Source organism: Bacillus rossius, chromosome 3 (assembly GCF_032445375.1).
Source record: "Bacillus rossius redtenbacheri isolate Brsri chromosome 3, Brsri_v3, whole genome shotgun sequence".
NCBI classification, from domain to species: domain Eukaryota; kingdom Metazoa; phylum Arthropoda; class Insecta; order Phasmatodea; family Bacillidae; genus Bacillus; species Bacillus rossius.
This window is the reverse complement of record NC_086332.1, coordinates 54,204,302-54,221,963: the sequence shown is the minus strand read 5'-3', so window position 1 is coordinate 54,221,963 and position 17,662 is coordinate 54,204,302. Positions and strand designations below refer to the sequence as shown.

The 17,662-nt window shown below is 35.5% G+C and overlaps 1 protein-coding gene across 1 annotated transcript in view; it reads right to left on the bottom strand.

Moving 5' to 3' along the window:
- LOC134530706 (uncharacterized) overlaps positions 1–16,565 on the bottom strand; it is a 466,998-nt gene extending 450,433 nt beyond the window's left edge. The window contains exon 1 of the mRNA XM_063365805.1: positions 16,385–16,565. Coding sequence (XP_063221875.1) covers positions 16,385–16,448 — 64 coding nt within the window. The 5' untranslated portion in view covers positions 16,449–16,565. The remainder of the gene's footprint in view (positions 1–16,384) is intronic.
- Between the last annotated feature and the right edge of the window lie 1,097 nt (positions 16,566–17,662).

Below are 17,662 nucleotides of genomic sequence, written 5' to 3'. Positions count from 1 at the left end.
TACTGAATTCCGTCTAGTCACAGAGAATTTTCTTTAGCATGTTTGAAGTTCTTGCTGTAAGTGTTGGCATCGTGATATTTACATACAAGCCTATTTGTTTATTGAATACAAACTTGTGTTCGGTTGTGAGTTGACTGGGGTACACGCGGGTACACATGACGATAGAAAAGAAAATTTCAGTACCTAAAAATGGTTTTTTCTCTGAAAAAGAAAAAAAAATCATCCTTATCGATTTGGTGCAAGAAAGAGTGGATATTTTAGAGTGTAAGAGAACTGATGGCGTGTTTTGTAAGCAGAAGGAAGAATCTTGGCAAGAATTGGCATCATATTTTAAATAACATTATGTTGACAATTACCGTACTTCGGGCATACCTTAAAATATATCGGCCTAAATTTCCTGTAAACTATTGTAGCCCATCAAAATATCAATTGTAAACAAACCAGTATCTATGCGAACACGACTACAAAACACAACAAACCAAAGAAAAATACACAAGATCTCGGATGCAACTGCTCTGAACCATCAATTTCGGTGGTTCAAACAGAGGTTCACCTCAATACTCTGTCAGAACGTGAACTCGAATGGTGCAATCCGTTTGTGTGACAATCCTGGTTCATTACCTCGTATGATCTCGGATCGACCAGCGATCTTCAATGGTGCAACCGGCCCTTAGTGTTACATAAGAGTGTATAAATTCGCGTAAGTAATAATTAAGAAAACTTGCACGACTTTTTTCATCTGTTAGTTTACACGAAGTGAAGATTTGTTAAATATTTTAGTGACAAAAACAATTTCAAGGTGAGGTGTGTTAAAATTTCAGAAATAGCCCTTTAATGATGGCAATTTTTAAAAAACGAATGTAATAACATGGCTTTTGACATAGAGCTTTAATTTAAAGTTGGTTACTTCATATTCTTATTACTGATATTCGAGGTTTTTTTCCTGTAAAGTTGTCACGATAGCGTTTTTGCATAATATTTTTTGTCTCAAAACTTCTTAATATCTACGTTCTAATAGCAGTATTATTTCGCGCCATTTTTCAAAATGTGATAAATTGCGTGACTTTTTACAGCTCGAAAATAACGTTTGGTAAATATCTGGAGAAAGAATTTTACACGAAACATGATATGCGATGGAGGGAGTTATCGTAAACAAATTAAAGGAAAACATCTTACTGAAGAGTAATTGCAAGAAAATTAAATAAATAAAGTGTCTGGTAAGACCTAGCCTTATGAGACGGTGTCCTATCTCTCGGAGCTCATACTTTTAGTAATGCTAGGGATCGAACCTACGACTTTCATCCCATAGACGGGAGACTCAGAGTTCAAGTGTTTGATTCACTGTTTTTTCCGAAAACAATGGTGAAACATGGTACATTAATAACTCAAACTTATAAAATATAATAGGTGTTCCCTCTGAATTCAGGACAAATAGTACCCCCAATAAACATAAAAATACTACTAAATCAACAGTTGAAAAAAAAAATATCTCCGTGAAAGTAAAAGAATCATATTTCGATAAGTCGTAAACTACTTGTACTAGTAGCATTCGCATTTCCTGTAGTTTTATTTCCTTGATATTAATAGGTCTTTACCATTAGGAAAATATAAGCTGAAGTATCCTGTATTGCCTGGGCATTACTTAGTATAAAGAGGATTAATTTTTAGAGAGTAATTTGAATTGCAAAAAATAATGTTTTATTTCAGAAGTTTAAATACCGTTGAATGAGGTATGAGAACAGTATTTAATTTAGAAATCAGATGTAGACACTAATTTTTGTCGTGATTTTGAAAATCATGTTTGTAAAGTTTCATCAAGAACTACCAAAAGTCTGTTTAAATGGCTAGGTAAGGGATTAGGGTGGTTTTCTTAAATCTCATGTAGTCAGTGATTTTTCTCGTTTTTCTAAATCAAGTAGAGACAGTGATTTTGATACACAATTTGATGCGCAATTTCACCAATAAGTATAAGAACTCCGTTCTAATGGGTGGGATCAGGCGAATAGCGTGCTGGTATTTCGAAATATCATGTGGACTGTCAACTTGCCCATTTTTCTAAACAGATGTACATAGTAATAATTATTTTATTTTATTCGTCATTTGAACACGAAATGTCACATAAACTTATCTAAAATACTCTTTATAGAAAGGAGGTATGGGGAAAGGGATGGGGTGGTTTTAACGAGATCTTATGTAGACAGTAACATTCCTCTTGTTTTGAAGGTCAAGTTATCAAAATGTCATCAAGGTGGAAATAAAATTGTTTATTTGTATAATAACAACAAACAAGCATAAACCTGTTTTTATATGTGTATGAATTTGACCCAAAAATTCTGCAGCAGGTTCTTCCCGACCAAATAAGTTAAAACCCTCTATAAGACTTATGGTCTAAATTGCTTCCCAAGGCTGGTATGAGCCTTTTAAGTTTTTCTGCAAATAATACAGAAAGTATGTACGATAAAACACTAAGCGTTTAGATCATGTTAAGTTAAACAGAGTTCTAAAACCACCGTGAATTTGTCGTATTTTTTGTATTTAAAAAAAATCGGGGGTGGTAACACGCCACAAAAAAATTTATGGAAAATAAAAGTGTCACCCCCCCCCCCCCCCACCCCAACTATTTCAATTAAATATTGTGGTACAGCGACAAAAATCGGGGTGGTTTAAAAACTCCGTTATATAAAACGTAATCCAGACGCTTAATGATTCATCTTAGTTACTTTCTATATTATTTACGAGAAAAAAATTTGTTCAGCGCCAACTTCAAAGAACACCAACCTTGGACAGTACTTTAGACCATTATGTTGTAGGTATACATATAAGTTTTCAACTTATTTTGTCGTAAATGTAAAATAACTTAACCAAAGGACTTATTTTGTACTAAAAGTTATTATAGCAATCAGTTAAGCAGATAAGAAGTGATAAAATAAAATTTTAAAATTATAGTTTTTTTTAATTAAATAAATTTATATAATTGTATTTTATGTGAGAGGTTCTTTTATTACTCGCCAGTAATATGTGAACGTCTAATCTCGGTAACTAGCAAATTCATGTGTTCTCATGTTGGATACAAACTTATAGAACGAAACTCGTACACAAAATTTAACTAAGAATTCTTTCAAATAATGCCGAGTGTGATAAATACACGAAAAGCATTAATTTTAAAGTAAAAATGTAAAATACTTATCCTTGTGAAAACCTTAATATAATTCTGTTTAACAAGTTGGTATCATTGATTTCTCAGGGCTAGCCGAACAACAGGAGAACCGAACGCGTGGCATGTAAATGTCTGAATGCTGAACGTGTAAGATTACCCCTTAAGACCAGGATTATATCAGTTTGCGTTTTTGAGGTTATACATTTTTAGGCGCGTAGATGGTAAAATTTTAGTATGCACAAATATGCAAAGAAATAAGCGCACATTACACAACGGAAATTCAACAAGTTTAAAGTCCTATGCGCATGTTTGCAGAAACTGTTATCAAGCCACAAGTTGGAGTCATAAAGATGGCGTCCCAAGTGTGGAAACATGCACCCGTGCTTGTTTGGCGAGCATCGGAGGATGTGATAAGTACCTATATTGGCGTGCCAAAGTAAACTTTATGGTTGTGAAACTATCATGCAATACATTTTGTATACGTGAATAGTCAAAACAATGTGTAATTGCAACTCTAAAAATAACTTATTTATTAGCCAGGAAAATTGTGTCGGAACAAACATATCGTTAAAGATATTAAAAATTTTGTTTGTTTTATAAAGCGTAATAAACGCGGCACTAGCTCTTTTTATTTGTTTTCAAATTAAAGATGGAGTTCAATGGATGGATCAAAACAAAATTGACTTGAAACATTTAAAAAAAAAAAAAAAACAAGAACACTAAGTATATGTGGGTATGTATATTTGGTTTTGCTTAAACTATAAAAATCAGCCTGCAAATACTTTTTACAAACAAACTTTAACATTATTGAGTTTATTGAACATTTAAGGTTTAAAGTAAAATTTTCATCACGAAATTATTTTATTCAACATGACGTCAAATATATGTAGGCTAACGTATTCTTGTGTCTATGACGAATGTTTCGCTATCTCTACACTTCAATGTTAACTAAGGATTGTCAAAACAGTAATGCGTATGTTTGAAGTTGTCATTATTTCTTCTTAAGATTATAAATTATAACATAACGTATAAAGTAAAGTTGTACTATTATAAAGTTGTTATTTTGGCACATCAATACCCTTAATACAGCCCCCAATGTTTGCCAAAGCTTATATAAAGGGGTGAATCACGCGGGTTCGCCATCTTTTCGAGATTGCTGAAACTTCCACAGATGGCAGCACCGTGCTTGAGACACACTTCGGTTCCGAGCGACTTCCGTTACATTGACAAAATTACTCCTATCAAATGTCGTATACCGAGAGCTAAGATTTTTACACATGAATAACTAGCGTTCCAGATATTGTATTAACAGATACTTGGAGATTTGAATTTTGTAACCACGCACTGAACCACACTTAGGTAAACGGCCGAGAAAATTAGATAATCAATGTTGAAATCGCAGGAGTGTACCAAGTTTTTAAAATTATGATAATTTATTTTGCTGACTATTTACGTGTTTAAAATGTACCCCAGGCTAGTTTTGCTAACCCAAAGATTTATTTGGCATACCCATACGCTTGGTACTCCCCCCAAAGTTTATGAAAACGAATTTATAATGGTTAGTGCCACCACACGACTTCGGCTCATGGGTATGCCAGAAACGCTTTCAGCGCATGCGCATTACAGACTTCATCATGTGCACGAACACTTCATTGCATTTCCTTTGCTTACTAAAATGTTACCATCAATGAGCCTAAAGAAACAGAACTTCAAAAATACGTAATATACATAAAATGCAAAAGTTTAAAATTCATGTTTCGAGCAAAATTTTAATATTTTAAAAAGTAATATATTTCAATTTTTTTACAATCGTAAATTTATAAATAAATATTTCATAAACATAAGGTTTTTATCCAAGGTTAATACAAACCTAATATAGGACACGTATTTTAAAACAGTTCAATCGCTTGGATTTGGAGATATATCGATGGGTAGTTGACGACAGGAGAAGAAACGATGTTAATCTCAATTATATATATATTAAACCAAAAATATACTGAATACAAGATGCAATTTACGGCTGCAAGAATCATGCCGGTGTGAAAGCATTTGTTAAGAGACGTGGCCTCTCTATGATTCATTACAGTTGTGTACATAACAGGTTAATAGGAGTACGCAAACCAAGTGTGACCTGTATCTTCTAATTTATTTTAAATTGGGCAGCTATCAAAAGTAGTGCGAGTGGTTCACGTGTCCTTCGATCATTTCTCGTTCAGTCAACGGTGTTTGAAAGCAACTTCACGTGATCGTCAGCGTTCGTGAACAAACATGTTTTGACACTTGGGGAATGGTTACCAATGGTACTTATTATTTATTTTTTTTTAATTTTATTGCTGTCAATTTTGAGACCAGTTCCACGAGACAGGCTGTACGAAGAGCCGACGGCCATGAAACTAGCGTCCGGATGTGCGCGAGTGTGTTCCGGTGTCCGGGGCCATTTCCGGCGCGTCGTGGACTGTCGTCCGTTGCCACGCCGCTGTGCGCCGGGCGTGTGTCCGCTGATTCTCCCCGCTTCGCCCCGGGCGGCGAGTGAACAGACTGTGGCGAGGTGGCCCTCGAACAAGGATAAAAACGCTCTACGCTAGTCGTTTCGCACGTGGACTCAGAGTTTGAACTAACAGTGGCATATGTTTTTGGCATCTTATATGACCACATTTTAAAGAATAGTTTCACTTCGTTCAGAAACAAACGGCAATATATTCCACATGATTTATCTTCCTTTTCAACAAAAATCAAAAAATAAAAGCGGCAATAAATACGTGTAATAATATTCATCAAAATTCTCACTACAAAACTATTTTATGAAATAGAAGTGTTTAGGTCCTATAGCATCTGTTATAATAATTTTTTTGAGAAACTTTACACCTAAAAATAAAATCAATGAAAGTCAGTAGGTCTGTTTATTGCCGAAATTGCGATTTGTTACAATATATTTTATTTTGTGGAACATCTTTTTGGTTTGGTAAAATTGAATGGTCGGGGGATCAACAGAAATATTAGAGTTACATATCAGAGGATTAGAATGACTAATATGGTTACTTGCTGTGTACAGACCACAAGCCATTCAGTATATAAAGGCTAGATTCAATTACGATTAACTATCAAAACTAAATTTTATTATAAATATTACTTCTTGTCTATATTTTACTTCTTGTATATATTTTCCTTCGCTTGGTCACGTGTTACTAATTGGACTAATAAGCCTTCAAAACTCCTTCTTGAAAAGAATGTGATAGACCTTAGCGGTGATTGGGGTCGGCTGACCTGCCAGAGGCTCAAGCTGGACAACCTGAAATATGACTAAGTTTGAGTGAAAAACTATAGTACTAAAAATGGTGGAAGATATTTGTGATCAAACCAAATTAATCTCTACACACAGCTTGGTTTTTTTTTTTTTCATAAACGCCACTTGCAAAAGTCTTGGCTTGACCCCACCGGGAAACGAACCCGGATCGCTTTGGTAGGACGTCAGTGATCCGACCCTTATACCACCGTCGCCTCGTCACTTGGGAGCACTATGGATATTTGGTCAAACTGATCCAGCTTAATAAAAAACTCTTCAGTAAAAATACTGGTTATAGCCTAATATTTATTAAGAACATTTTCAGGTTTAAGAGAGCTTTTTTTTGGATACTGTTTATTCTATTAAAAATCTTCCAAAGAGTTATAAGTCGTTTCGTATGAAAATAGTTTCACAATTTAATTATTTATTCGTTTGAATTATTTATTAAAAAATTTTCTCTGAGCAGTTTATTCGAAAGCTTAATAGTACCTTTTTTTAATTATGAAACACGTTATCAGGTTATTATCGAGTGATACATAATACATATTTCTCATATTTTATATAATCTCCTGAATCACTTTTCTTTTTAGTTTTACTGCAAATTTCCCAATTATCAGTCTAACCGCACCTTTCAGATACCATCATCTTTTCATTTCCCTTCATAAACATTTTTCTTACTTGCTAATAAGACCATGAATATTCTCTTTTAAAAAAATAATTTGCAATCTGTAGCACGGAGGCTGCATAATTTTAAAGGCCCGTATTTTATTATCTCCATTACAATTTTTTTTTAAGATAACGGTCCCGTGAACCGTCCCTAGAGGGAGTGATTCTCATTTCTCCCAGTGGAGGAGAAACCTCCCTCGCTGCGAAAGAAATTGGTTCTAGTTATCATCATCATCATCATCTTGTTTTGAAACATTTGAGGCTCGGTGACCTGTAAGAGATTTTCTTTGGCAGTATTCCAATATTCTTTTCCTTTCTTTCTATCCTCCTCTTTTCCACCACGTACTTTAACAATTTCTTCAGCAGCCACCTGACCAAGCCTGAAATCGACACACGCCTGTTAGAGGCACGCGCCCGCACCTTATCCGATCGCGAAATTATTTTCCGCTAAAAACAAACTCAAGATTGCTTCGCAATACAACAGAAAAATTTTAATTTTTTTTTTTTTTTTTTTTTTTTTTTTTTTTGAGAATGGCGATCTTTACAAAGTACCACTTCATAACATAGAAATTAGTTTGTGGGCATATATACCAAACCTTTAAATCAAATTTCTCTAACACATGAAAAAAAAAGTCCATATGTGTGAATGAGTTCTGCTTCAGAAATGAGTGCTTCGTTTGAACAGCGCACACGATGGCGTAACTTATCAATTATAATGAAATAACACTCTATATTTTTGAACTTAGTACAATTCGGAGTTGCTTGGCTTCTGGGTTGTACCCGTATCGAAGGCAAAATTATCACCGACGTTTCGTTCGTCGTTGCAGTCACCATCAGCAGGGAGAAGTAAGGGAGTGAAATGCTCCCTTCGGGGGTTGGAGAGGGTTTAAATGCTCCCGAAATTTTCGGGACTCTAAAAATTTATTTTTTATTTAATTTTAACGAAAATAATAATTATTTATTTCAATATAAATTTAAAAGTTAGAAATAAAATTAAAGTTGGTAAAACTAAAGAAAATACGCTTTCATTGTAGTATTACTTATGATTTGAAAAGTAAAAAAAAAAATCTTTAAATTTAAGTAATTTGTTTAAAAGAGATTGAACTGCAACTCTATATATACTATTTTAATTAATAAACTTAAAATAAGAATCAAGTCATAAACGACACAAAAAAAATTAATTAAAAAATGACTCTGTCCTAAAGAATAGCCATTAGTGGTAGGAAATTTAAGACAGCTTTGACAAAGTGTTCGTTGAGCTCTTCTTTCATTTTCATAGTGACTCTATCCTTACGAATAGTCATTAGAGATAGAAAATTTTAAGACGACTGATATCAAGCACCCTACGCTTTTTTTATTAAAATGAATTGTTTTTTTTATAACTTGATTCTTATTTTAAGCATATTTAAACTATCACATTATCAGAGACAGTACATTCTATCGCTTTTGAACAAATTACTTAATGTACAGAGTATTGTTTTTTTTTATTTTTACTTCAAACAACTATAAAAACGGTTTTTTTAGTTTTATAAATATAATTTTATTTGTATTCGAGTCCCACTTTTTCTCATTTGTTTTCATCATTTGGCTCTTAGCAATAACAGGGTTGGCTAAGTGACTTAGGTAAGTTAGCAGTTACATGTTTAGGTAGATTTCGAAGAAAAGCTATCTATTGTAGCGGTTACAATGGTAAGACTTTCGGACTTTTCCTTTTATGTTATGGACACGATAATTGCCATCAATTTTCCAAAATCACTTCCAAACTGATACATAAAATCTAGTAGTGGATAAATCTCGATAGAGTTCTTTAATGGGCAATATCCAACCAAAGGAGTGGAAATAGGGCGGGTTTTTTAAAAACAGAATAATCGCTATAAATCTCGTAATATGATGAATATAACATCAGTTTAACGTATCATAACTGGTAGGAGTAATACTAAAAACTTTTGTAACAAAACATTTTTGATACGACCAACCATAACTGCAAGGGCTGCGAAAAACAAGGGTTGGAGGACAAAAAATACTCTGTTCGTAAGCACACCATATAATTCGTTCAACGTGTTTGTAAACCTTATAATTTTTATCCAACACTTTCACCTGAAATATTTTTGATAAGACAAACCATTGCTGCAAGTGGTTAAAACAAATAGGGATGGAAATTAAAAAAAAAATCTTATAATCTGCACCTTGTAGACTATTAAAAACATTCCTTTTTATTGTAAAACCAAAAAAGTACATATTATCCACAACAAACGTATTTTTTTTAAATTACCAACCATAACTGCAAGGGGTAGAAAAAATATGGGTTTGAAAGACAAAAAAAAATTCATTACTCCCTTAATATGAACACTATTTAATCCGTTCAAATTATTTTTAAAACGTATAGATATTACCTAAACTTTTGTCTGAAACAATTTTCTACGGCCAACCATAACTTCAAGGAGAAAAAAAAACAAGGGTTGGAATACGAAATAATATTCTTAACTCCCTTAGTAAGGACACAATTGAATCCGTTCAGATTGTTTATTAATTTGATAATTTTTAGTTAAAACTTAGTTCTGAAACCATTTTTATAAGACAAACCATTGCTGCAGAGGATTGTAAAACAAAGGTAAAATTTATAAAAATTCATAATTTCCATGCCATGTAAACTATTTATTGTAATACCTTGAATTAATATCTACAACTTTTGTCTCAAATAATTTTTTATACTACCTTCCATGATTGTAAGGGGTGGAATAAACAGGGGCACACTAACAAATCCGTACAAGTTGTTTGTAAATTTTGTAATTTGTATCTAAAACTTTTGTCTGAAACAATTTTTGATAATACAAATCATTATTGCAAGGGGTTGAAAAAACATTGGGTTTCAATTAGAAAATAAATAAAACTTCCTTACCATGTACACTTTCGAATCCATTCTTTTTTTTTTTAACTTTAATATTGCCTCAAACAAATGTTAAATTTTTTTATCTAAACAACCATTTCTGCAAAGGGTGGAAATAACAAGATTTGAAAGTAAAAAAAATTATTAATTATTTAATATATATACTATCAAATCCTTTATAATTTATTGTATAAATCTTAAACTTCATCTAAAATTTTTGCTGAAATAATTTTTGATGAAACAAATTATTACCGTAAAACAGGGGTTGAAATATAAAAAAATAAAAAACTTTGTTATTAAAATGTTCTGGTTTATTTTAAACCATCTTAATAGGATCTTAAAACTTGGTGCAAAGTAAATTTTTATACCACCACGTTGTTAGGGCAAGCGATGAAAATTAGTGTATAAAGGTCAAAAAATTCAAATAATTACCTTAGTTGTCATATAATATTAAATTCATTCTTAGTTATTCAATTCTGGGTATATTGAGTTAAAAAAAAATAATATTTTCACTGCATGGAATATGTGCAAATATTTAATCGATCATTTTGTAATATTGGAGAACATAAATATATTATGTACACTAAATTCTTAAAATATCCCTAGAAGTTTATAGAAGCCTCCAAGATATTTCCAGAATATAGAGGTACTTAAAAATCTATCTACGTCTGTGTGCTGTGCCGGAAGGATTTATTTATATTTTATGTTGTCTTTCCGTATAGCCAACTGCGAGGCCATCAAAGACGATGGGAGGTAATGAAACGAGTAAACGAAAACATTTATTCGCCAAAATTTCAATCGCTCTCTTATAGAGGCTAAATATTTGTTAAGCTATTCCATAAAAACACCGGGTTTAAAGAAACATTGATTGTTTCAATAGCTAAAATTTACAGTCGACTAAACATTTTGTTACTTTTTTTTCCACAGTAGGTTGAATTCATAAATAGCGAATCTCTTATTGTTTGAAGCCTGCTTATTAGTAAAAAACTTTTAATGGCATTTCCGAGGCTGAATATTGAAATCAGTAATATATTTTATAGAATTCCCCTGTGAGGGAGGTTCTTCGCTCGATGGCTGTGGTCACTAACGCGTCACGCTAAAGTGACGAGAGGGGCGCGGGTTCGATCCCAGAACCTCAGCTTGACTCCAATGCTCTAGCACTGTATAGGCACCAAAGTGATTCGGAGCCCAACACACATTCTTAAAGACCCCTTCACTTTAAGCCTTTGTGGATAACCAAAACACCTTAATCCCCATTAAAATAAAAAAATGTACATTCCCTGTAATATGAGCGGTTACAAATAATAAGATTTTGTCGCCGAGGATGGGGGGGGGGGGGGGGGGAAATTGTAAAGATATTACAATCCGTGATATTTCGGTGTAGGCAGTATTTTATTTTTAGTGGTGCAGGGTGAATTGTCGCAACGCTCTTGAACAAGAAGCTACACAGGAAGTGACTCATGTTGATATTGATAATGTAAAATTCTAAACCCCTTGGGAGTACTTTGCCTTTTGAAGGGTACTGGGAAAACACAAACACAGTATTACTAAGTACGAACACTATTTCGTAGTGAAATAGTTGTTTTCATGTAAATGTACGAATTTACGAATATCTGTAATTTTATGTGAATATGTTATATTTACAACTAATATTAAAAACCACAATTTAGTCATGCTGTATGCCTATGCTGGGATCGAACTGGCGAACCCTCGTCCTAGATTTATGTTTTACGACCATGATTATGTAAGACTAGTTTGACGAACCCCTTGTTTCTGAATTACGTTTTTTGAATAAATTATGCTTATTTTATTTATTTTCTATTGCTTCTCACACAATTTCCACCCCCTCCCCCTGAAATAAAAACTCATGCATCCGCCACTGTTCCGTAACGTATTTTTTTTTTCCGCCGGAGGAACGAACACAATTGGAGTGGCTGCTCGGAGGCCGCCCAGACAAAGACGCGCAGGCACTTGAGGTTGACGCGGCGATAACTCGCCGTATTGCCGCCAGTAAAGCGCGGGAGAGGCCCTTCTGACGAGGCGCCCGTCATTCCGCGGGCCCTCGAGCTCCGAACAGCCTCCTCCTGTTCAGTTGAGTGCGCGCCGTCCGACGCACTTCACTACCAGGCCTCCAACACAGACGGGAGAATCAACTGGTCGAAACACTGACTAATAAATACAATATTGATATCATCCTAAACCTGTTCTGACCATTTTGTCCCCATTTCAAATACTAAGGATCTTGTTTTCAACAATTTATGTTGAAAAAAATGTATTATTCTAGCACTTGTTAATTAAGAAGCACTACTATTTTATTTTACAAATATTTAATTTTTAAATTTAATTAAGTTATGAAAAAATTATTACATAACACTTTATTTAAAATATTCCTAAATGGGTGATTCATAAATAAACTGAAAGTTTAACAGTTTAAAAAATTATTTTTTATATATATAAATCAAATTAGAATAGTTATTTCAAGCGCTTTGTTTTATAAATCGTTTTGGTTGGAGCAGGAGTTGTCTGTTACATTCATAAAAAAAAATATTATTATTTATTATCATCTATATTTCCCACTGAAATATCTCCACAAGTCAACCAAATAATCTCTTTTTCAAAGAAACAAATGAAAATGCTAGTCACGCACATCCCTTATGCTACAATCAAGCATTGATTGGAGTTTGTGCCTTTTTTTGAGACAATACAAGGTTCTTAAAGAATGAAGTGTACCAAATATTAAATACAGTTGCCTGTTAAATACGTGTTAATACGAAACTGCCTTATTAAGAGTCGCCCCCCCCCCCGCCCCCCAAACCACCACAACGCCAAAAAAGTAATGAAAATGAACATCGCATATGTTATGCTATAAACATATGTGGCAAATAGTGTGCGTGTAATTTGTAGCGGGAACAGGAACTGGCAGATGCTGTTTTATATATACTTATTTATTCATGTTTTATGTGTCAACCTACATAAATGAATATATTATTAAAAAATAAGTATGTGTATCACCCATTTGTAATAGCGTACTGTTATGTATGATACCACCAGAATAAACTCTGGAGGGAAAGGAATTGGGTTGGAGAGGGGATGAGTTTGGGGAGAGTTTAAGACCGTAGTGAGCGGAATTCGGATCCCTGGATCTTTGCACTTATCGTTTAAGAATTTGCCTTAGTCTAAGGAGCCATGACATATACTTCTTGACGTGGTCCGGCTCTTTAACAGCTTCGGTCGCTGGACGCTCTTAGCTCTCTCTAGCATCGAACCGCAGACCTACAGCGTGCACGACACATATGCAGTACCTCCTGAGACTATCGGGTAGGTAACCCGCTTTTCTCGTTTGATAACTTTCGTTCTACTATAAAAGTTAATTTTTAGCATGCCTCGGTACAACTATAATTATTACTCTTTCCCCCGTTAAAACACTACTCCCGTCTGCACACGTACCAGTGTTAGTCATAACGATAAGTTAGTTAGTGCCTCTCATCGCTCTATCAGGCGGGGTGTAGTCAGCGAGATTCCTGCAGAATGGGCAGTAGGTGCCAGTGACAGGCGCAACACGTCTCCAGCGGCGCAATGCCAGGGTGACGACCTCCAAGCAGGAAGATCCGAACACACTCCATCGGGCCTTCACTTTATAATAACTCCGACATTACCTTCCCTTACAAATATATAATTTTTTACAGGTCATTGAAAACTGGTATCGTGCGTCGGTCGCTAAAACATGTGTGGTACTCTGTGTAATTTTTTTTTAATATGTAACTGAACTTAGCTCTGAAAAAACCTTAAAATATTTCGTGGAAAAAAAATTGTAAAAATTACGAGAACAAGAAAGCGAAACTGATTTTGCGTGTGCTGTGTGTCAGCGCGTATCTCGTATCGCTTTTCACGCCCGTTTTTACGGCAAGAAACACCAGAAATATTTCAACATTTACCGTCTATGTTCATTTTGCCTAGATTTGATGCTTTGCTTTACTTTTAGCTATTCGCTGGCTATAATATGTAAAAATTTTTCTTAAATTTTCAATGCATGCTGTTAATGATACCATGAGCTCACGTGAAAGTTGTAGTCTGCTATAAGAAAACATTATTTAAAATAATTTTAATTTACTTTTTTATCATATTAACCAAGGAGAATGAACTACTTACTACGCCTGAAAACGAAATGAAATATCTGCCGAAAAACCTCTCGGCCTTGTTGGTCATGTTGGTTACTTTGAATTAAACCGTCGACCCCTCATCCAATACTTATGTTTCGCGATCGCGACTATGAAAGACTTTCATAGTGAGTCACTGCGTAACGTAAGGAACATTGAAATAGGCGCATCCAAACAAAATATTATATTTTATATTTCATAGAAGCTGTGCTATGAAATACCAAGGATTTTTGGCAGTGTATGTATTCTCCACCCTAAGGGCGTAGATCCCAACGGGGAGGGGGTCAGGAGCGCCACCCAGCTCTTAAAGCGCGGTTGGCGCTAAGGGCGACACCGAGTAGCACATATCACGCCTCTTCGTCTCTAGGTACCAGGCAACGAACTGGCACGCAGTCTTCTCGTCGGTAAGGCGCCTCTATGGAACTCTAAGCGATGAACCTACAGTTTTATGGTGGAATATTGTAGGCGAAGGATACTTTCACATACCTTAAAACGTCTTGTTATCACAATACTATGGACCAAAATTTCAAACCTATAGAATCGTCGGTCAAAAGACCCGTTTGATCGTTGGTTTGCTTTCCAAAAACGCATGTTTAAAACTAAACCACAGAGTTGGACCCCATACGAAGGATTCATCTCTTTAGGATCCCTTCAAGATGTTTTACATTACGATAACAGTTCGGCGTAAAGAATGTACTTTCAATGTTAAAAATTAAAACTGTATTTTTTCTATACTTCTAAATAGTATAAAACAAAGTAACTATCCACGTCGGTCTGCTGGTTGGCTTACTTCATCTAAACTACAGAAAATATTTTCATGCTGTTTTCATCTTAATTTCGAAAATTTCTTCCGAAAGGTGTTAACTTAAAGATAGTGGAGAAATTATGTTTGTAATCAAGTCGTAAAAAACGCTTTCACGGTGCTTAAATGGCTTTCGTTGACTTAGGGCGCGGTTACACGGGAGTCTGAACTACTTCAGGTGAACATGTTCAGCTGTTGAGTGCGGTTACACACAGTCTGAACATGTTTCGTTCGAGGCCATTTCTCATTTAACTTAAACAGGTTGGCAAAGTAGTTCAGATCGACATATCTTCTACATTAGCCTCTGATTGGCTGGTTAGAATATAAACAGTGTTTTGCAGAAATTCTAGATGTAAAGTGTTTCTGGCACAAGTTCGAGTAATATTTTACCGAATGCAACAAAAAAAACCAACAGATAATTATATATATTTTTTAATTTATCCTGACCTTAATTTCTTAAAACTGAGATAGGTACTCTCGCTCAAAAAATAATAAAAAATAAGTTTAAAAATTTTACTGTGCATGTTTGAATTCCCGATTTGTAAAAAAATATTGAGCAATATGTAAACACATTTCATTTCTGCTGATAATGCTGTATAAACAAGTGAGAAAATCCCGCGTTTTCTGGATGCAATTAAAAAATAGAGATCAACAACACAGTCATTCGTTGACAGTAGACAATCGGTTTTAGAGCTAAACACACTTTTCAGCAACTACCGTGTAACCGCACACTTTCGCGTTTGTAAACGTGTTTACTTAAACATGTTCACCTGAAGTAGTTCAGGGTCCCGTGTAACCGCGCCCTTATACATGGCTAATACGTCAAATTAAATGCTTCACAGAATTGTAGGTCTTCAGTGCTTTTCACATGGACAGCTGTATATAAACCCTTCTGCGTGTGACTTCTAAAGAAAATCTGTTTGTGTTGTCTCATGAGAAAAAAATCTGTCAACATTGTTTAAAAAGAAATTCTTTAGTTATCAGCAGTACGTGTTAGTATGAATATAATTTTTTTTTTAAACATCGGACACTTCCTTATTAAATCTAAATGTCACCACATAAGTAGGAACTGGAAAAATTCGCGGTTTCACTGACCTCCAGATATAGAATCCATGATCCTTTATATACTCTGTCAAATGCACACTTGCTCATTGGCTACCAACTCGTGACATCGATACTTCTTTTGTTAGGTTTTTTTTTTCATTGGTTCTAAAGTCCTCGTGATTAACTGAGGTCTAATCGTTGAAGCAGCGCAAAGGTAAACGTGTTTGGAGTCTAGCCCATCGCGACATGAATCCGCGAATTTTTCCCGTCCGTGGGAACCCTGGGGCTGATCGCTAGTGTTAAGTAGATGAGACAACAGTGGTTTGGCGGCCTCGTGAACGCGACAGGACACTCTCGGCAGGTGGAGCAGAAGAGGACCTCGCCTTACCCATGACGGCGGAGGCGATCACGAAGCCCAGCAGCTGGCGGCAGCACCGGACCGCCCGCGCCATGACACCCTCGACACGCGCCTCTCTCTCTCACTCACCCGCCCGCCGCCAGAGCGCAGAGCGAGCGAGAGGTGGTCAGGAGACCCGTCCGCCGCGCGCGAGGGCCCGCACCCTACTGCCGAGCCGCCGGCGCGCGCCGCGGGGAGGCGCCGCGCTACGGGGCGCGACAGGGGCGCCGCGGCGCGGCGGCAGCGGCAACCGCTTCCTCCCCCGCGTCGCCTCCAACAACTGCTGCATCGCTATCGAATTTTCAACTGAAACTTCTTTACAGCCCGGGAGGGTAAAGTCGAGGCGGCGACGTCATAAGAACGTGACGAAAGTGTAACACTCTGAGCGTAACGAAAAATACATCTATTAGGAGTGGGGCTCTCAATATCATATTTGCGTTATACCACACTTGCATAATTTAACGCTTCAATACTTGCGCACTTGTAAACTTGCCCACTCGCGTACTTACATACATTATTTTATATTCCTACAAATCTATTTGTAAAATTTCCCCTCTATGCGAGTAGCAGTCCTACGTCCAGGTTGTTCAACAATATCTGTGATTAAATATTTAAAAACTGGCAGAGCTTAAGTTCAGTTTAATGTATTTACCCAGATAAGGGCCTGCAGAAAATTAACAATTAAGTGACAAAAAACGCAGTTTTTAGTTATGATGTATTCCTGACTTTTGCACAAATAGATAGCTTATAACTTGAAGTATGAACAAAGTTTGTAACATCAAGAAATAGGTAATGATTTTGTAGTTAAACATCGTCAGGAATTCCCCCAGAACCTAAATAATAACGTGAAATTGCGTTTACGCAAATGTGGCAGGTAAGCCCGATGGTTAGATTTCCTCTACACCCAAGAGTAACTTGTGTGCTCAGAAGTCTACAAACAAGAGATAGCAGCTAGGGTGATAATGGCGTTCTTGTTATAATCATAGTTGCTTCTACGTACCAGGCGTCGAACTAACGTACAATTAGCTTTGTCACAGTCTTCACCCTGTTAAATTTTAAGTGACCAGTAAAATTTTTAATGAGCTGTTTATTCTTCATTTTGAAATGAAAAAAAAAGCATCTATGCGGAAATTTTAAGTCACACAAATTTATGGTGGAAAAACATTTCACGCAGAGCTTGACACTTCAAAAATGCACGTTAAAGAAGAAACTTAAAATTTATTAGAGTTTAGTTTGGCTTCAAAGCAGCGGCATTAGAATTTTTTTTTA